Source organism: Culex quinquefasciatus, chromosome 3 (assembly GCF_015732765.1).
Source record: "Culex quinquefasciatus strain JHB chromosome 3, VPISU_Cqui_1.0_pri_paternal, whole genome shotgun sequence".
Lineage (NCBI taxonomy): Eukaryota > Metazoa > Arthropoda > Insecta > Diptera > Culicidae > Culex > Culex quinquefasciatus.
The window spans coordinates 182782599-182803881 of record NC_051863.1 but is presented as its reverse complement, the minus strand read 5'-3'; the positions used below and the strand labels follow the sequence as shown (position 1 = coordinate 182803881).

At 39.9% G+C, this 21283-nt stretch overlaps 3 protein-coding genes across 7 annotated transcripts in view; 1 reads left to right on the top strand and 2 right to left on the bottom strand.

The window, feature by feature from the left end:
• Nucleotides 1-8222, top strand: part of LOC6035294 (elongation of very long chain fatty acids protein 7) — a 54144-nt gene extending 45922 nt beyond the window's left edge. The window contains exons 1-6 of one of the 2 annotated variants that reach the window (XM_038262686.1): nt 325-405; nt 5068-5258; nt 5369-5449; nt 5539-5701; nt 6816-6952; nt 7025-8222. In XM_038262686.1, the coding sequence (XP_038118614.1) occupies nt 387-405; nt 5068-5258; nt 5369-5449; nt 5539-5701; nt 6816-6952; nt 7025-7510 (1077 nt within the window). In that variant the 5' untranslated portion in view covers nt 325-386 and the 3' untranslated portion in view covers nt 7511-8222. Of the gene's footprint in view, nt 1-324; nt 406-5067; nt 5259-5368; nt 5450-5538; nt 5702-6815; nt 6953-7024 lie in introns of those variants that run through there. The other variant, XM_001845462.2, reaches the window with a different exon arrangement.
• A 4448-nt stretch (nt 8223-12670) lies between these two features.
• LOC119769343 lies at nt 12671-15678 on the bottom strand. Its single transcript, XM_038261373.1, has 6 exons — nt 15604-15678; nt 15269-15541; nt 14763-15185; nt 14213-14716; nt 13418-14023; nt 12671-13156 (listed from the first exon to the last, which is right to left on the bottom strand). Exons 1-6 carry the CDS (start codon nt 15676-15678, stop codon nt 12671-12673), a joined length of 2367 nt encoding a protein of 788 aa, XP_038117301.1.
• Nucleotides 15679-18380: 2702 nt separating this feature from the next.
• LOC6035292 (RING finger protein nhl-1) overlaps nt 18381-21283 on the bottom strand; it is a 70955-nt gene continuing 68052 nt past the window's right edge. For all 4 annotated transcript variants that reach the window (XM_038261867.1, XM_038261866.1, XM_038261869.1 and 1 more), the window contains one exon: nt 18381-18980. In XM_038261867.1, the coding sequence (XP_038117795.1) occupies nt 18767-18980 (214 nt within the window). In that variant the 3' untranslated portion in view covers nt 18381-18766. The remainder of the gene's footprint in view (nt 18981-21283) is intronic.

The following is a 21283-nucleotide window of genomic DNA, read 5'->3' as shown; positions in this document are numbered from 1 at the left end:
CGCGACGCTGACGCCGCCCGGCGTTGAAGCCGGTTCCGTTTTCGCTGCTGCACCTTACAAAAAACAGCTCGGTTCATATAGGTTCTAGCCACCTCATCGATTTGCGGTAGTTCTAGTCCAGTTCTGAACGGTGGCTCATCGCGCCATCGAGTGACTTGCTTGGTGGCATTAATTAGTTGATAAGTTTAAAAAAAAAAACGATCGAAAAGTGCACCATTTTTGTTTGTGATAAAAGAAGAAAAAAGCGGTTGAGCATGGATTTCGACCCAAGTGCGAATAATATCAGCGATTTTGCGATGGATTCGAAACCGGCCGTGATATTAGCTGTCCAGGATGGGTACCAGGACGTGAGCTTTGCGGCGGTTGTGGCCAGCTCTTGGCGAGCGATGGTGGAATTAGCTGCTGGTAAATGAGAATGGAGTTGCGATTGTTTGATGAGGGTTATCGATCAGATGGCAAGTGTCAATTTGTGTGGTGTGTGACTTTGTTTAATTTGAAAAAAAAAAATTGGCAGCTGCTTTAAACCCCCAATATACAGAAATATTTGTGTCGCAATTTTGTACGATATTGAAAAACAATAATGAAGAGAAAATTCAAAAAGTGTTCAACTCGGTACAATCAAAACATCAACAAAAGAAAATCAAAATAAATTTGATGCAGAGATAAGTTAAACAAAGTGTATCAAGAAAATGCGGGAAATCCGGTCTTGCTGAACCGATTTGGACCGTTTTGATCTCATTCGATCCGTCTTGGGGTCCCACAAGACTCTGAATTGTACTTCAAAAGTTATACTTAAAAAACTATTTTGGCTAAACTTCGGAAGATTGTAAAAAGGGTGCTCTTTGTAAGAAATCCCGACTTGTTATACATTGTTAGAAAGGTATTTGAAAGAACTTTCCAACGAGCCCAAAACATCAAAGATCTGACAACCCTATCAAAAGTTATTAGCACTTAAGAGTTATTCATACACCTTTTGGAGGCCGGATCTCAGATATTTCGATAAAAATATTGTCCGAATCTTCCATGCGAATTATCGTTGGATAGGGGTTTATCAGACCTTGTCGATGAACCAGAAATATTGAAGGTCTGAAAAACCTATCAAAAGAAATGATTAATAAAGTTGATTTGTTAAACATATTAAGGGGGAATGTTGCGATTTTGAGCTGTCAAATCGCAACATGGAGTTAAACTTTCTGTGCAGTTGCTGTGAAGCTTACCAAGGCTTTTCAAAGAGTTTATCTCCATGTTGCACGCACACATCTCTCACTTTTAATTTCCTCTTTAAGAATGTGAGGAAGGCTCCAACCACCTAAAGGTGGATTAAGTAACGTTTTTATGATATTATTACCCAAAAAATGTAAACATGATGAAAATTCATCACAAACTGATAAAAAAAATACCAATTCTTGATGTAGGGGAGTAGTGGGGAGACTTGATCCCAAGCCTGTATCTCGTCAGCATGTGGGTAGAACAATTAGCTTTGTTCTAGAAAGTTGTGCGAAATTGACTAAAACTCATTGAAGAAAACAAAGAAAAAAAATAAAAAATGTTTGGATTGAGTAACACACATTTTTCTAAGAAGTGCTGCAAAAAACTTCCAATAGATCTTTTTCCTTTGTTTTGATAAGTATAGAAAACACTCAAAAAATATTCAAAAAAATATTTTTTATACATGAATTGTTTGATAAACATATCAACTCCAAAACCCTTACGCATTTGACGTTAAATTTATCGTCATACTATTTTTACAATCAATTGTTTAAAAAAGTGCGTTAAGGGAGACTTGATCCCTGCATTTTTACAGTCACTGGAATCAGCCTCAAGATTAAATAATTTGGATGGGTTTTCGTACATAGTTTCCTTTAGTATAGCTGTACATAACTAACTGCAGTTTGAACCATTTTTCAAAAGTTTTGTCAACAAAAGTTTCCAGCTTTTGTAAACATGCTCAATTTTGGTCTTAAAAAGAAAATTTTAGATTTTTAAATATTTTACATGCTAAACTTGTTTTATTTTGAACACAAACGTACAGGTTTAATGTGAAATTGCTATATCTTGTAGAAAATTAAAAGTTTGGATGAATAAGAAACATTTTGCTTCAGATTTCATCAAAATGTTGAAAGAGGGATCAAATTACCCCCAACATTTTGAAAATGCCGGTTTGAAATATTTTTTTAAAAAGCTTGGCATTATTCGAAGAGTTTATCTGATAAAATACCCTTATCAGTCAAACATAGTTGAATGTTTAAGCTTTCAATTCATGCAAAAAGATCATAGTTTTGTGAGAAATTGACAGAGTTATGTGCGATACAAAAAAAGGGGATCAAGTCTCCCCACACTACACTTTTTTTTAAACACAAAAACTGACTCCACCTAATGAGTACCGTAAACTGGGGTCAATCGGGACACATGGGGCGAATTGGGACAGCAGTTTTTACTATGTTGGAGCACAATATTTTGATTTTTCTGGTTGGTTTCGGTTAGAACAGATTCAGGCCAACAAAATGTATACATCCATATCCAAATTTAAAAGCTTTAAGTGCTCTAAAAACTGCTGTCCCTATTCAGACTGTAGTCCCGATTCACCCCAGATTACTGTAATACCATTTTTTTCTATGCTGGCAGGGATGCCAGATTTGCTTTTTTTTTGCAAATTTTCCGTTAATTACAAATAGCTGCAGATAATTTTGTGTTGCAGACATGTAAGGGGTCGGAAAATGGAGCTCGGATTTGTGAACAGGATCAAAAATTACCCCTTAGAACTATGTTTCACGCCAATCGAAGAGGGTTCGGTGCATCATTTTCCGATTTCGTGTGAGTTGGTAGATAATTTAATACAGCAGTAATACTTTGTGAAAACGATCTCCAGAAACCAAGGGTTATCGTAATTAAGGGAGCGTTCTTTTATTACGTTACGCGAAAAATCTGACTTTTAGACCCCCCCCCCCCCCCCCCCCCTTGTAACAAAATTTCCATACAAATTTTAAAAATTTTGTATGGAGCGTAACACGGCCTCCGACCCCCTCCCCCTACTGCGTTACGTAATAAAAGAACGCTCTCTTAGGTGCAAGTTGAGTAGACTTGACTTTGACCCCTATACTTATCGTTATTGCGTCAACTTGTATGCAAGTCTGAACGGTTGAGTGACTTGATACAAGTTCCCAACATAGTGTGGCATGTGATCTTTTGCGTTCAAGTCGTTTCAATTTTCCGTCGATCGGATGAAATGTTTCACTTTAAAACTTTTAGACTTTGAAAGAGTTTTCTAGCCTCTTTTATTGCGCGTATTCCCGAGAAAGACAGGCGGCAAACCAGCCTCGAAACGACGTGTCGCACTTTCGGCAAATGCGTCCTGTCAAAACCCATACTGCGCGTTTTGTTTTTGTTGATCTTCTTCTTCGAATCGCCCGGCATTGTTGCCAGGTATGTTTTATATTGCACCAAAAGTGCTGAAAATCGTTGGCAACAATGTCTATGGCATATTCTGAAATGCCGCAGGCGTGTAGGGGCAAGTATAACAAGCTAAGGAAATGCCCGATATAACCCATTAAAAAAGTTAAATAATCTGTCGGATTTTTTTTTAAATCGTCTTATTCCAGGTCTTGACTAAGACTTTTATAGAACAAGTTTTTAAAAAATCCTGTTTTTAATTGTAAAAAAATGATTTTAACATTTTTGATTTTCCGTACGTTCTACTCAACTAGACGAACAACTCGTTAGGGCAAGACTAACAATGCTTAAAACAACAAGTTAAATTGCTAACAATTGAACTGTTATAACTTAGATACATCAGATTAGAATGTATTTGAAACGATTCTTTCATTTTTAGATAAAAAATAATATTTTACTATAAATTTGATAATTTTTACGAAAAAAATAATAACTCAGATGATAAATAGTAAATTTTCATAACATCACTACATTTTGTGTGAACAATTTTTTTATCAACTGTTTATCAGTTTTTTAGTACTTTTATGTATTTATTTCCCAATAAAATATGTTAACCCGTAACAATATAACCCGTAAAACCTTCACGATTTTTGCATTTTTCAAAAAACCTCATGAGCCATGTTCCAGGGAACAACTTTGCCGAAGAGTGCGAAAAGATTCGTCCAAGTCGTCAAAAGATGATTTCCAATAACTTCTGAAAGTTTCATGAAGATATATCATAATTTAAGTGAGTAGAAGACGATTTAAGTTTTAAATTTTCCCAGGTGCAAAGCGAACTGTCAAACTAGCTGAGCGTTTTTTTATCCACTATCTTTTTAAAATGTTACAGAATGTATAACACAACTTTAAACCGCTGAAAACAGCAACTTTTTCTTCTTTCACTTCTGGCAGCACTTGCTGCTCCTGCAGGAAAAAAATTGAGGCATTCGTCGCGACGCTCATTCAACCATGCAAGCTGATTGTACTGCCAGAAGAGCTTGAGAAAAAGTTGATATTTTCAGCGGCGGTGTTATAAATTCTGTAACATTTTTAATAGATAGTGGATGAAAAAAACGCTCAGGTAGTTTGACAGTTCACTTTGCGCATGGCAAAACTTTAAACTTAAATCGGCTCCTACTCTCTTAAATCATGATATATCTTCATGAAAAGTTCAGAAATTATTGGAAATCATCTTTTGAAAAATTTTAACAAATATTCTGAAATATGAAATTTTGAGATTTTCTGCGTGTAACCGCATTTGCGATCTCATCGTGCTAACTGCCATAATTCTGCTAGAACAGTGGAACATTTCTGCTAGAATGCGAGAATTCTGGTAGAATCTTCGAACGTCGATATATATATATTTTTAATTTTGGTTTGGTTGCTCAGGATACCTAATTCCGATCGAGCTAATGGAGCACCGGATTCGAGTGGTAAAAATGACAGTTCTCCCATAAAAAATACACTGTAGAAAAAAGCAAAAACTGCTCGAAAGGAAATGCTCCATTGTATTACCATTTCCAAACGAATCTGCCTTCTTTGCGAATTTCGTTACAGCTTTTTGCAAACAATCACTGCCTCAAACACAGCCGGACAGATATAATTACATTTCCACTTCCATGTTTCCACTATTTGCAGACCCCCGCGCCAAGGAGCTGCCCCTGATGGCCGACCCGCTGCCCACGTGTGGCCTGATCATCTGTTACCTGCTTTGGGTCCTGCTGATCGGTCCGATGTACATGCGCGACCGGAAGCCCATGGACCTGCGGCGTGTCATCATCTTCTACAACCTGTTCCAGGTGCTCCTCAGCGGGTACATGTTTTACGAGGTGAGGCTTCCCGTACCGTTTTTTAGGGATGTTCGTTTTGCATTCTGTATTTAATTCTTGCGAAAATTATAAAAAAAAGAAAATTGATTGACCCACCCATCATTCCACAGCACTTGATGGCGGGATGGTTGCGAGGGTACAGCTTCTCGTGCCAAACGGTGGACTACGACGATGGACCCCTATCCAGGAGGGTGAGTTGTGTTCAATTCCTTTATGAAGTAAAAATAATTAATTATATTTTTGTGAACTCTCTTTTTCCCCCTCCCCCCTCCCACGACAGATGTTCAACCTGTGCTACGTGTACTACCTGTCCAAGCTGACCGAGTTTGCGGACACGGTGTTCTTTGTGCTGCGGAAAAAGCAGTCCCAGATTACGGACCTGCACGTGTACCACCACTCGCTGACACCGATGGAGGCCTGGATTCTGACCAAATTTATCGCCGGTAGGTGCACGAACACACCCACAAAGCCACAATTTGTACAAATTGAATGATTGATTGGATAAGCTAAATGTTTTTTTAATTTAATTTTTTTGGTTGAACATGCAAATATTGTTGTAAAACATCAAACAAGGTTTCCACAACAAGCACTGCCAACAGTTTCATACGAGAACGTTGCCCAGTTGCCTTCGACCCAGACCATTTAAAATTTATTGGATTTTGTGGATAGCGAATTGTTTGATGTTCGATTCAATGGTTTCCCCCTGACAGATTGAAATGGATTAATGGCATAAAAATACCGATCAGGCGGCAATGGCATCCCGATAACGAAAAGAATGATTTTTGTTGTTAAAATGGTCTGATACTAAGGCCAGTAACAAAAAAGTTTACAAGTTTCTGCTCGAACCTAGGAGTCCGAAGGCTTCAATGGGGAGGGCACCCAAACCTCTTTCTACTTTAAGGAACCTTCCACACTAGGGTTCAAACTGACGACCTTTGAATTGCGAGTCCAACCACCGCCAGCGATTCCACCGGAGCAGGCTTGGTTTGGTGTGTTGTGTTGTTTGTACTTTTAATTTTAAATTTCTTATGAAAAATTGTTGCTCATATGTGCAACTCTCTACGAAATCGGCCGATTTCGACCATTTTTATTTTTTGTTTTTTTTTTATTTGATTTAAACATTGTGGGTGGCAGTGCGTGGCCGAATGGTTACGCTGTCCGCTTTGTAAGCGGATGATTCTGGGTTCGATTCCCATCTGCAGCAACCTTCCATCGGATGAGGAAGTTAAATGTCGGTCCCGGCCTTGGTTGTTAGGCCGTTAAGTCATTCCAGGTGTAGGAGTCGTCTCCATGCCATAAGTACAAACAACACACCAAACCAAGCCTACTCCGGTGGAATCGCTGGCGGCGGTTGGACTCGCAATCCAAAGGACTCGTCAGTTCAAACACTGGGGTGGAAGGTTCCTTGGAATAAAAAGAGGTTTGGGTGCCTTCCCCATTCAAGCCTTCGGACTCCTAGGTTCGAGCAGAAACTTTCAATAGAGACCACAAAAGACCCGGGGGTCGTTAATGTGGATGGTTTGATTTTTTTTGATTTTTTTTGCTTTCGCTCCGCAGGTGGCAACGCGACCTTCCCCAATATCATCAACAACTTTGTGCACGTGCTGATGTACTTTTACTACATGCTGTCGGCGATGGGACCCCGCTACCAGAAGTACCTCTGGTGGAAGAAGTACATGACCGAGGTGCAAATCGTAAGTGAATGCCGGGCGGAACATTCGAAGGGAATCGGAGCGTAATCGGAGTGTTTTGTTTTGTTTTTCTAGATCCAGTTCATCCTGTGCATCGGCCACTGCATCAACGCCCTGGTCACCGGATGTCCCTTCCCGCGGTTCATCTCGACGCTGCTGCTCATCAACGCGTCCATCTTCCTGGCGCTGTTCATGAACTTTTACATCCAGAGCTACAAACGAAGACCGAAGGCCGTCGTGGCGGGTTCGACGGTGGAAAAGGTGGAAGAACCGGTCCAGGAAGCGCCGATGGAGGTTAAAGAAGTCAACAACAATACCGTTGAGTCGGTTGAGCTGCTGGAAAAGCAGGAGAAATCCGACGATGTTCCTGTGGAGGAATTGAAGCATGCCGAGGAAGTTAGTGAAGAGACTTGCGAGGAATCCGTTGTGGAAGAGTTGGTGGAGCCTGCCCTTCCAAAGGATGTTACGGAAGCAGTTGAAGGCCTGCGTCAGAGGATAGTTACGCTGGATGAACTTATTCCGGAAGATCGGCCCAGCAGGGTCGAGGAGGTCACCAAGTAAACCAGACATAGATAGGGCAACTAGCTTTATGGTATTAAATTAGGTGCAATCATGACAAATAACAGACCGAACGAGGTAATGTAGATTCTAGCGTAGATTCCTAAGAGAAGGGACGAGTTCAAGAGCCAATTTAACTGTTTGCATAAGTATAAAACATGGTTCAAAATCGTCCACCAAGCTGCCTCACAGCTTCACCTTGCATAGCGAAATGCTTCGGCTAAGTAAGCTTAACTTTTCCATCATTCACTTAGGAAAATCTAGTCTGTAACACTTGTTTTTTGCTCAAAGAACCAAGTAGACAAGTAAGAAACTGTATTGCTCAAACCTTTTCCCCCTGAATTCGAACGCCCCCAATCCAGCTTTAAAACGCTCCCCCCCCCTTCCATCTGTGGCGGTTTTCCCATCCGGGGAAAATGTGCCCCCTAGATTGGCCGTTCCCAAACATCCTTCGCCATCCGGCGAAGGTTGAAAGCAATTGTGGCGTTGTTGAGTTTGGCATGGGGGCTTTTAAAATGTGTGTCTATTTTCGCGAACGTATTTCTTTTTCTTTAGCTGGCTATTTTAGAGTGTAAGACAATGTGACTGAACTTGGCAGGTCAGCGTAGTAAATTAAGAATTTAGAGCCAGGTAGTTGCGGTTGATAGTGGAATCCTTCGTTAACTGCCACAATAAGCTATGTGTAAATGAATGGATTGCTAATAAAATGAAAAATTATGAAACATTATTTATTTCATTGAAATGTCCATCTTGCTTGATGTTCCAAATCTTTCTAGGGGAAACATAACTTTTCTTATAAAACACCTATCTTTGTCATATGAACAGTTTGATGCTCGATTGAAGCTCCAAAACTATTGTTTAGGCTATAAACTTACCAGCAACAGCACCGCCTCAAGTAAGCACGCAAATGTATGCCACTTACTGGCCAAAAAGATCAAATTTAATGCACTTTTGATCAAAATTTCTATTTTGCGAGACCATTTCTCACCATTTCGTTGGCACACACATCCACAAGCAAGATGAGAGCTTCACTGCTTAACGAAAGTCGCCATCAATACCTTTTCACTTGCACTAACGTTTTCAAAGCGCCTAAGATATGAAATTGCTTCTAACTACCGGCAACATGTTGTTTTGAACATTAGTTACACATTCACTTGAAAAATATTCCCGATACATGTAAATAATTAGCAAGCGCCATTAAAAAAAAAAACAAACCCGCTAAGTCGTTTGACGTTTGACATTTGGCGACCCATTCCAATCGAAGGCTGAAGAAAACCGAGCGAGAAGCGATGGCAAAAAAGAACAAAAGGCTGGCCACCACACCACCAGCAGCGCCTGTTGGAGAGAGTAAGTGATGCCAAACCACCAGCAGCGCAGTCAGTGATGCCAGGAAACTTTCTCTATAAATGCTAATTTTATTGAGTGTTCGCTTAAAATTTCATCACAATTGGCAGCACTAAGCAGACCCAATAGAGCGCTGGAAGAAAAAAGAACTAAGCTGAAAATAGAAAAATGGGCGTGGCCTAATGCATTCTAGTCGGATTGGAATACATTTGGTAAATATGTTTTTTAAATGCTTGTAAAAGGAATAGAATAACTTTTAGTAAAAGTGAAAATAAACAGAAATTTTAACAAAAAGTGGCTCTACTCGTTGGTGTACTTGGTTTAGGTAAATTTCAAGGAACACTACAGATTATCCAACATCATTCAAATACGACCGCTTATTAGGCTTAAAATGGGTATATTTCTCCTAATTTTCGGAACTAAGAACTTCTTTAAATTTAGATTTCCCAGAGACACCATATTTTTTTTAAGACTTTTTGGAAAAAAATAAGGTTAAGGAAAAAAATATTATTTATTTGACTTTCAAGGCAGTTGCAAATATTTTTCAAACTTTATGTCGCTCCCCCCTTTAAAATTGATCCGAAAAATCAGTCTAATCAACTAAGAGAATCTCAAATGCCTCTTCCTGCATTCAATCATATTAAGCATGTTTGGGCTCGGTTAATAATAACTTAAACTTTTATGAAATTACAATGTACAAAATAAATTTCGTCAATACTTTTTTAAAAAAAAAAAGAAAAAAAGAAATTTTTGAAACTGATTGCAAAACATCTGGACAGGTATATAATATATTTAAAAACATTTTTTTTTTAATTCAAATGTTCCTTTGCCCGTCATTTCAATGTTTTAATTTTTTTGCGAATTCTGATCGTGTTGAAAGTTCAATATTCGCCTAACGAGTGTGCAACCAGTAAGATCTTGAATTCAACTTGCATCCAATATTGAATTGTCTTGTTCTTAGGTTCACAGATTCCAATCAAGTTTCTTGGATTCTTAAAGCATTCTTAATCCTTCTAGTCAACTAATTTAAACCTCGATGGTCTGGTGGTTAGCGTTTTTGTCTACTGATCCAGTGGGAATCGTTAGGGTTCGCTAACAAAGCGAACAGCGTAGTCTTTCCGCTACGCCTACTCCCCAAAATGTTCACAACAAATCGAAAGATGTTCAAACGAGCCCAAACATGCTTAATTTTATTTTATGTTTATAAACGCAACAAAATGCATTTCAAATTGGGTCCTAAAATCATGCTTAGATTGCTCCTACTTGACAGCTCGTTCCAATGGGACCGTAGTTGATCCATCGAAAAAAATATTGTCTTGTCATTTTTTTTTGCATAAAATGGAAAAAGTGATCAGAAATGGGTTTTGATCGTGTTTTTTACCGTTGTAGATTTCCATTAAAATGTTAAAGTTTTTCAAAAACTGCTATTTTCACATTGAATTTAGACAAACATGAAAACAATGCGGGTATCAAAAGTGCAAACCAAATTTAAGTGGAAAAGGCAGTGTTCAAAAAAGGTCAGAGGTCCCAGGCTCTAACGTTGCTTTCTGCAATTGACGTTACGTGCACCGAAAGGATTGTGATGTCGATTTTGGTTTCCGTGGAAAACACGAAAGCTGTTTGGTGGGAATCATCGCCGATGACATGCATAATGACATGCAATACCGATTTTTCAGCGATACGTTTGTTTCCTTGCATTAGTTTGGTTTCAACCGAGTCGCCTTACATAACAGGATCAAATCGAAATCATTGATTGAGTGGACAGGAGGAAAAAGAACCCGAGCAAACTTAATTAAAACTGTGTAATGAGAATTTCCTTTAGTGCAACGTGTCCACTTTGCCTTTACCTGCCATGTACAGTCCATCTTTCCCAATCGGAGATTTGTTCGGAAATGCATATTCGATTACGCTCTGGTTCCGGTGTCCAATGCATGTGCTTCCCGCTAAAAAAATGAAACACTGCACTGTGAAAACTTCAACATTAGTCCCAATGAAGTATGCTGTTCAGAATATTCAAACATTTCTAACGGTGTGCAAAAAAGAACCCGCTCCTGCACTTAACCATATTAGAACTCTGCTGTTCTTTTGTGTTGAAAAAAGCTTTTGGAATATAGAGCAGATCTCTGTCTGAGCTAGTGTGCAGCTTCGCTCTGTGGTGGCTTTGTACCATTTCACCGATACACCATCAATACGGGACTGGATGTAAATGGAAGCTGCATTTCTTCGTTGTCGTACTAACTTGTCGCACGTATATTTTGGGCAGCTCTCGAGTGCCTCACGTTTTCATCTTCAAAAATCCTCGAAATTCAATTTCAATCCTTAGATATTCAACAAAAACCGAACAAACTCCGTGCATTGTTGTCACGCTTTATATGAAAGAAGTTTCAATCTTGTTGTGCTATCTTGACACACCCTGAGAATTGACGTACGTGCGACAACTGGCCAAAGGGATTTCAAGTCAGAACGCGTTTGGCACACGTACATGCTCGACTAACGTAAATAATTGTAATTGTAACTGGGGACTCCAGCAACCAAATTCAACCAAACTTCGGGATAATGCACAAAATGGTCAACCAAACCAAACGTGTGTGTTATTGTTTACATAGCGTGCTCTAGTTTTTTTTATTCAAGGTCAATAATTAAAGCGCGTTTTTCTCGGAACATTGAAATGGCAGGTGCGACAAGATAGCATGACAGCGTCGATTTGCTAACATATCATTCAATGTACAGTAGGGTGCCCAGAAAAAAAATGACACCCTGCTCCACAAGCGGAAAACTGTTTTTTTTTTGTTTCAAAATGCAACTTTACAATTTACAAGGAGTTGTTTTAGCCATTCTATTGTTACTTTACTAGTAAAAGTAGTTCCTTTTTCAGTACAATACTCCATTTTAAGTCTAATTCATAAAAAGCCTTTCCAATGACTCCAAAAGAACGCTGCTCGGTGCACTTTATCAAATTTCTTGAAATACTGAAATTGCAAATCAAAATAGTCCAAAACTTGGTCAGAACTCTTCGCCTATTCTGACTAAAGCCTCCAAATAATTTTTTAGTGAAAATTTTTATACGAAGTTTTTGGATGTGAGACAAAAGTTCGAAAGGCATAAGGTCGAGTGGACAAAAGATCGAATGAACAAAAGGTCGAATGCCAAAAAGTCGAAAAGCATAAGGTCGAATGGACAAAAGGTCGAAAGTGAACAAAAGGTTGAATGGACAAAGCGTCGAAAGATCAAAAAGGTCGAAAAGATAATACTTAGAAACGACGAATGATCGATTGTGAAAAAATTTAACAATATAACTATTTATAATTTAAAACTTCTAATTTTTTCTGTTATTTTTTTTTTGGTTTATGCAGCTATTTAAAAATCATGCTCCTGCCTCGGTGGAGTCACGGTAGTAGAGCGAATAATTTGATTTGATTTGATTTTCTTTATTTTAACAGAATAACTTCCAAACCATTTTTTGAGAAAATTTCCATTCTTTCAAACATGAGCAGTACATCAAAAAAAAATCGACTACAAAAATGTTTTTTTTTTCTATTTTAATAAATTTTTTTGAACAACTTTTTCATGTTTGTCGTATTATTTTTGTGAGTTTTTTTTCCATTCTTTCAAACAAGAGCAGTTCTTCTAAAATACTTTGGAAGTTTATTTTTATTTTTTAAAACAACCTATGCTTGACAGTCATAATATTTTTTATCAGTTTTTCTATTCTTTTAAACGTGAGCAGTTTTTCCAAAAAAAGTTTGACTTTTGAAATATTTTTTAAGTTTTAATTTTATTTTTAAAACTTTACTTTACTTTACTTTACTTTTGTTGGCGCTACACCATTAGCTTGGCCTGCTGCACGATTCTCCGCCAACAAGCTCGGTCCATGGCTGCTTGTCTCCAGTTTTGCGGGGCACTCACTCTCTCCAAATCGTTCTCCACTTGGTCCACCCACCTCGCGCGTTGCACCCCCCTACGTCTTGTTCCTACCGGCTCCGACACAAACACCAACTTCGCAGGGTTGATCCTCTGGTTCCGCTGGCTCAATTGCTCGGGTCGCTCCGGCATCCTAGCAACATGACCCGCCCACTGCAACCGTCCAGCCTTCGCGACCTTCCGGATGCTTGGTTCGTTGTAGAGCTGCGCAAGCTCGTGGTTCATTCTCCGCCGCCATCCGTCGTTCCCAAATACGCCGCCGAAGATGGTCCTGAGCACTCGACGTTCGAATACGCTTAGCGCTCGTAGATCCTCCTCGAGCATTGTCCACGTCTCGTGCCCGTAGAGGACGACCGGTCTTATCAGCGACTTGTAGATGGAACACTTCGTATGTAGGGAGAATTTCCGGGACCTTAGGCTCTTGTGGAGACCGAAATAGGCACGACTTCCAGCGATGATGCGTCTCCGAATTTCCCTGCTGCAGCTGTTGTCCGACGTCACCAACGATCCGAGGTATACAAACTCCTCTACCACCTCGAATTCGTCGCCGTCGATCGTAACGCACGGTCCAATGCGAGCCCTAAGGGACTCGGTTCCTCCTGCCAGCAGGTACTTTGTCTTCGCCACATTCACCCTTAGCCCAACCTTTTCTGCTACCCGCTTCAAGCCGGTGTACGCATCAGCAACCGCCTTGAGCGTTCTGCCGACAATGTCCATATCGTCGGCGTAGCAGATGAATTGGTTGGACTTGCTGAAGATCGTGCCCCGCATATTGAAGCCCGCTCGTCTCAAAACACCTTCCAGTGCCACATTGAAACAGAGGCAAGAAATCCCATCGCCTTGCCGAAGCCCCCCGAGTGAAGGAAACGAGTCCGATTCCGCACCCGATATCTTCACACAACACCTAGAACCATCCATCGTCATTCTGGTCAGTCTTATCAGCTTCCCGGGAAAGCCGTTTTCGTCCATTATTTTCCATAGCTCTTCGCGATCGACTGAGTCGTACGCGGCTTTGAAGTCGATGAATAGGTGGTGCGTGGGGACTTGGTACTCGCGACACTTTTGGAGGATTTGTCGCACAGTGAAGATTTGGTCGGTCGTCGATCTCCCCACGACGAATCCGGCTTGATAGCTTCCAACAAAATCCTCTGCTATCGGCGATAGACGGCTGAAGAGGATCTGGGAAAACACTTTGTAGGCCGCGTTGAGTATTGTGATGGCACGGTAGTTCTCACAATCTAACTTGTCCCCCTTTTTGTAGATCGGGCATATCACTCCTTCTTTCCACTCCTCCGGTAGCTGTTCTAACTCCCAGATCCTGACTATCAGACTGTGCAAACAGAACACCAGCTTCTCCGGGCCCATCTTGATGAGTTCTGCACCGATACCATCCTTCCCAGCCGCTTTGTTGTTCTTCAGCTTCTTGATGGCATCCTTAACTTCCCTCAGCGTGGGAACTGGCTCCACACCTTCTCCTGCTGCACCGATGTAGTCCTCTCTTCTGCCGTCTTGGACCCCTGCCTCTGCTTCTGTGCCATTCAGGTGTTCATCGAAGTGCTGCTTCCACCTGTCGATCACCTCGCGCTCGTCCGTCAATATCACTCCATCTTTATCCCGGCACATTTCGACTCGCGGCGTGAAGCCTTGGCGGGATCCGTTGAGTTTTTTGTAGAACTTGCGCGTCTCGTTTGAGCGATGCAGCTGCTCCATGTCCTCGAATTCCAACTCTTCGTGGTGGCGCACTTTCTCCCGGAAGAGCTGGTGCTGCTGCCTTCGCTTCTGTCCATACGCCTCTTCGTAATCACGGAGATTATACTGCAGCATTGCCCTCCGTGCTGCATTCTTCTCCTCCAAAATCGCTCGACACTCCTCGTCGAACCAATCGTTCCGTCGTCCTCGTTCCACAAATCCGATGGTGCTTTCCGCTGCGTTGGTGATGGCTGCCTTGACGCTCCTCCAGCAGTCCTCGAGGGAGCTTCCAACAGCTCACCCTCCCTGGCAACGCAGCCTCCAGCGAATGCGCGTACCGGGATGCGACTTCCGGTAACTTAAGCCGCTCCAGATCCAGCCGCGGAGGGCGGCGGTACCGAACGCTTTTCGCCAGGGAAAGTCGTTGGCGCATTTTCACCATCACCAGATAGTGGTCCGAGTCGACGTTGGCGCCGCGATAGGTCCTGACGTCGATGATGTCGGAGAAGTGTCTACCGTCGATTACGACGTGGTCGATTTGCGATTCCGTTCCTTGTGGCGATCTCCAGGTGTACTTATCTCGGAGGTTATGCTGGAAGCAGGTACTTCGTACGGCCATATTTTTGGAGGTGGCGAAGTCGATCAGTCGCAGGCCGTTTTCGTTCGTGCGTACGTGGGCGCTAAACTTTCCTATCACCGGTCTGAATTCCTCCTCCTGGCCAACCTGAGCGTTAAAATCTCCGATGACGATTTTGACGTCATGTTTTGGGCAGCTGTTGTACGTCCAGTTCAGCTGCTCGTAAATGCGTCCTTCTCGTCATCTTCGCTTCCTGAGTGCGGGCTGTGCACGTTTATGATGCTGATGTTGAAGAAACGGCCCTTAACCCTCAACACGCACATTCGGTCGGTGATCGGGGTCCACCCAATCACACGATCGAGCATTTCGCCCAACACTATAAAGGCTGTCCCGAGCCTCTTTTTCTTGCCGCGGCTCTGGTAGATTCTGCAACCCAATCTTTTGTACTCTCGTACCTCTTCCGCGCCTATCCAGCAAACCTCCTGCAACGCTACGATGCTGAACTTGCGGACCCTCAATATGTCGGAGAGTATGCGGATACTCCCGTCAAATCTGAGAGACCTGCAATTCCACGTCCCGAGCTTCCAATCGTGGGACCTCGTAAGATGTCCAGTTCCGTGCCGATTGGTCCGGCTCGCATCGTGTGCTTCCTGCACTGGTGTTTTACGGCGGGTTGTTTTAAAAACAACCTATTATTGACTGTCAAAATATTTTTGTGAGTTTTTCCATTCTTTTAAACATGAGCTGTTCTTAAAAAAAAGTTCGACTTCTAAAATATTGTTTTAAGTTTTTATTTTCTTTTAAAAAAGATATTCTTGACTCTAGAAATGATTTTGTGATTTCTTCCATTACTTCAAATATTACCGAAAAAAAAATTACCGGTACCGGTTTTTTTTAATCTAAAAAAAATAATTGTAAGTTCTTTATAAAAATCGTTGGAATTTTTTAGATACTTTTCTATTCTTTCAAATTTATATAGTTTCGAAAAATGAAAAAGTTTGGCTTCTTTAGTATTGTTGCATGTTTTCCATCCTTTTTAATCTATCTTTCGTGGTCACAATAGACCCTAAGAAAAATCTGACTTCAAAAACATAGCTGTTATGCGCAATCGATTCCCCAGATAATTTTATTCGAAAAAATGACTTTTGTCGAATTTTTGTTCAGCCTCCTTTTGAGTGGCAGGCCTAATTTGCGATTTGTACCCTTTTTCGCCCACTTTACAGTGATCAAAAAGGTCTTAAATAGAAGCGAGAAATGGGTTGACACCCTGTAGATGTGACAGTAGCGTGGCTCACGGATATATGAAAAAGACAAAAGTGTTCAATTTCGAACGCCTCGACCGGAATTTTGTAGCAATATGGGCCCAGAACATAACCTGAAATTTTGAGCGTATTTGGTTAAGGTTTAGTACTTCCACCATTGACCTGAAGTTAGTATGGAACTTCTAAAAATTTACTATGGGAAATTTTCACTTTTAACCTCTTCATAGAGAAAGTTTCCCAAAACCCAATCAAAATTTCCTATTCTCAGGTTTCTTATAGTTATTGATCCGGGGAACAACTTTGTAGAACATCGCAAAGCGCTAGTAATTGATCCCGAAAAGATACAGGATATTTTTTGGAGTACGGAAACAAAATTCAACGTTCTCTAAAAATTTGTCTGTATCTTTCCGGGATTAATTCCTAGCGCTTTGCGATGTTCTACAAAGTTGTTCCCCGGATCAAAACCTATGAGAAACCTCTATTCTGAAAAAAATCATACGGCATAGGAAAACTTTCTCGAAGAAGAGTTAAAAAGTTGAAAATAAATAAATTAAATTTATTAAAATTTCTTTATAACTTCAGATTAAGAGTGGAACAACTAAACATTAACAAAATGCGCTCAAAATTTCAGGCTAGCTTCTGCGGTTATAATGCTACAAAATTTCGGTCGAGGCGTTCGAAATTGAACACTTTTGTCTTTTTCATATATCCGTGAGCCACGCTAGTGACACCCTGTCTTCCAACCATATCAATTTCTTTTGGAATAAGTAGTTAAACAATTTTTCCTAAGACACCAACGCTATAAAGGGTCACCAGTAAAAGTTAGAGCTGGGTTAACACCCTGTAGGTGTGTCACCATGCATGTCAATAATTTGAAATAAGAGCCACATTCATATACAACAACTTTTCCTAAGACACCATTTTGCTAGGTTGCTTCCTTATTACGTTAAAAAATAAGATTTCGAAATATCTACCAAAGTACTGGCAGTGTTGGTAAGAAATATAATTTTCAGCACTTATTTTGAAATGCCTCTTTTAAAAACTCTGTATCTTTTTCCAGAAGCAATATAGAACCATAATTTCTTGCGCAAAGTTTTAGAGGACAAAAAAAAAGAAAAGGGTTTTCCCATATAAATTTTAATCGCTTTGCGGAAAGCCGGGTGAAACCCAATTGCTCCCAAATTTTGGGGGGTTTTTTGGGGGCCCAAATAGGACCGGAAAATGCCTGTTCTGACTGAATTAGTTTATTTTGAAATTTTCCCATACAACTTCAAGCCACCCTACTGTTTATATTTGTAATTCTGGAATTTGTTGATTTAATGGGTTTATATTATATAAAAAATCGATCGAATTTATTTATTATTTTAAAGAGAACCCCCTCTAACCCTTTAAACCCCCTTCTTTCAAAAAGTCTTCATCAATCCGGGGGCAAGTTTTAATTCAGAAGACCTTTTTCAATTTTCAAGAATATCGACGTGAAATTGAAAAAAAAAAACGTTCAAATCAGCTTTACATAGCTGCTTTTCAATATTTGTGCTAACAAAAAAAAAGTTTTGTAAAATGTTTTTTTTTTCATTCCAGCTTATGCCCTTTCGACCTTTTGTCCACTTTCGACCTTTTGGCATTCGACCATTTCTCACACATTTGTTATGAGGGATGACTGTAATTTAAGTTTTTGCATAATCAAACAATAAATCAAGTTTTTCTCGAAATTTCAAAAAGCAAATTGTGACAAGATACCACCATCCCGTCAATTTGCTGGGCCACATGCCAGATGGACTTAACCGTAGAGAAATTCATCTTATCGCAGTCACTTCAATAGAAAAAAAAACAAAGGTTTAAAAAATATAACTTTAATCAGCTGATCCCTGCAGGGGAGTGTCAAATTTACCTGATTTTCGCTATTCGAAAAGTCAACTGGCAAAAAAATATACAAATAAACTCCTTTTCATATTCACTTTTATAAAACGAACACAAGGGCAGTGATATCGAATGATATTACATTATTGCTGAAAACAGACTCACTGACTTCAACCATCATTCCATTACAGTGAAGGCATTTTTTGCAGAGCAAATAAGCTTTTCAAACACAATAAACTCAAAAATCTTTATTATCGAACTAGGTTGTGTTGCGTTCAATTTAAAAAACATTTTATCTTTACACTTTTCTATTCGCGTGCGCGAACTACAAATCCTTTAATTTTTTTTGTTGTAATTATGATTAAGTTTAATCAGGAAAAATTTGCAACAAGCTAGTGTGGGAGTAGACTGGTAATGTAGAACAAAAAAAAACACTTCAAAGGTTATCGAAAAAGGCACGCTTGGAGTTGAAGAAAAACAAAAAAGTGCAAAAAATGGTTCACTTTTGCTCAACGGCTGGCTTAATTGTGGGTAGAGTTGAAAAAAATATGGACTTCCGTAATCAGTTGATTGCCGCAAAACGAGAGCTGGGCCCAGCTCCACCCCTCAGAACACCTGGACGCGGTGATTTTCGCGATCGCACACCAGGATGTTACCGTTGGACATGATGGCCACCCCCTCGAGCCCCTTGAACTCGGCGTCCCCGGAGCCCCACGAGCCGAACGCCCGCAGGAAGCTGCCGTCCGGGTGGAAGATCTGGATCCGGTTATTGCCCGAGTCCGCCACGCATATGTAGCCCTGGTCGTCAACGGCCACGCCCCTGCAAATTAGAAGGGAGAAGAGAGCAGAACAAAAAAAAATGTTGAAGGTAATTCTGATTGAACACGAAATGAGCAGCTGATTTGCATGATAAATTCGTACCATCAATTTGGTGGCCTAATGGTAATGATGGGTCTGGGAGATGGAAAAGTTTACAGCCAAATCGAGTAATCGAATGGTAGTCATTACGTCGATAGAGCCATGATTGTGCAGAGCTTTGATTTTATGGACAGGAATAATATGAATATGATTTTTTTGTTTTCCATTGATTTCGGAAAAAAAACCCAGGAAAAATGAAAAAAAATCTCAAAAAATAATTTGGGTCGGCAAATTTAGAAAAAAAAAAACTTTTTTCGAAAGTTATTGTTAAAGTTACGGAGCCGGGTTTAGTGTAGTCAAGTATTTAAGGAGAGCTGGAGTCAAAGTCTTTAAGTCTCAGGGTCAGGAAGCTAATTATTTTGGAAGGGAAGAATGACTTTCCACTAAAGTTTGTATGCAGAATTGTTGCATACACAGAGAAAAAATGATGGTAACATTTATCAGAAAATTATGACAGATTTTGTTTTCAAAAAAAAAAATTGTAATTTAACATCAGGATTTTTACACAATTTGTAAGTAATATTACTCAAAAAAATGAGGTAATATTCAACAAAAAAAAAAAAACCTTTCGAAATTCAACTTTTTTTGCTGTTTTATATGGTGAATAATTGCGATAATTCATCATACAAACTAAGGAGGAAAAAAACATTATCCACCCTTGTGGTTGGTACCTTTCTTACTCCTGACCAAAAATGGGTCACACACAAATTTCCAAAATAATTATGATTCGATAAAACCAAGTGAAAACCAATATGATGGGTTCAGACATTGCTTTCATACACAGACAAAATAAATTGAATCTTGGAAGGACCTTGGAATTCAAAAATCTGTATCTTTTAAATTGTCTTCAGCAAAGTTATAGGTATGGATAAGAGCTACACTGAAAAAAAATATAGACGGTAAATTTTTTTGATGATTTATAATTTTACCTTTGGTCATTAAAACATTAAACATCCTGTGTGGACGCGCAGTCCTGTTTTTTCGTGTTATTTTCCGTCTCTTTTGTGTCGCTGTTCGGGTGAGTGCATAATTGGCAAAGGGAGCGCGTGGTCGTAAAAAAAATTTTCGTAGTGAAAAGTGATTTTTTTTTTGTGTGTGCCTTTTGTTTCGCATTTTTGTCGTGAATTGTGTGCTGCGAGGAGAAGATTACCCTCTGAAAATGCAGCGTCATCAGTGCATAATTGGCAAAGGGAGCATGTGGTCGTAAAAAAAATAATCAGAGTGAAAAGTGATGTTTTGTGATTTTTCAAAGCCCTTCCTATATCATCGTTGATCGGAAGGCACGGCGTCGGGTGGACTGTGTTTTTCGAATAAGGTTTTATTTTTTGCGGTGAAAAAGCTATTTCTATATAATGATCGAAAGACGCACTGACAATTTGGATCGTCGAGTTAATAGTGGAGCAAAATAACTGTGTGATTTTGTGTGTTAACCAGAAAGACCTTCCCATAGCATTGTTGCTCGGAAGGCTCGCCGACGGGTCTGTTATGAAAGTCCTCCCCATAGCGTCGTAGCTCGGGAGGCATCGAAAAGCCAATACCTTATCCTACTAACCAAAAAAAAAAAATAATCACGTGATGCTTGAAGGAGATGCTGTGGATTCAACGGTCTCAAGCGGTATCAACAAGTATATAGCGAAAAACTATGTGCTTGATGAGTCTGCAACTTCAACTATCGGACTAACATTCCTCCCTTTTGTTGAACTGCAGGCTTCTTGGGAGGGCGCCGGTATTGACTAATAAAGTCGGGGTCTTCAGGGGTTAAACAGTGAACGGATGGTTGGCTCCCACTGATCATTTTTGATTCATTGTTTAACTTCAGCTGATCTGTCAATAACGGAGTAGCAGCTCATTGGCAGTCAACCATGCTCATGCTCATGCTCATGCTCAAAACATAATTTGCAAAAACGCTTTTTTTATGTTTTTTTTTTTTTCATTTTCTGATGTGTTTTATGGGACATAAAATGCCAACTTTTTAAAAATTTCCAGAATGGGCACAAAATCTTCCACCGAGTTATGAAATTTTGAATCAATACGGATTTTTTCAAAAAATCGAAATACTAGTCGCAAAAATTTTTCAATTTCAATTTCAATCTCGAAAATCAAAATATACTTATTTTGGGAAACTGAATTTTAGTGAAAAAAAGTTGATTGAAAAATCTGCAATTTTTTCCGTGTACCTACACAGCTAAAAAAGTAGTAATCCAG

Coding starts and splice junctions, on each gene's coding strand:
- LOC119769343 (XM_038261373.1), bottom strand. CDS start 15,678: ATGCGAGCCGGACCAATCGGCACGGAACTGGACATCTTACGAGGTCCC. Junction 15,186..15,268: donor GCGAAGATGACGAGAAGGAC/GCATTTACGAGC, acceptor TTTAACGCTCAG/GTTGGCCAGGAGGAGGAATT. Junction 13,157..13,417: donor TGAAGCGGGTAGCAGAAAAG/GTTGGGCTAAGG, acceptor CTACATACGAAG/TGTTCCATCTACAAGTCGCT.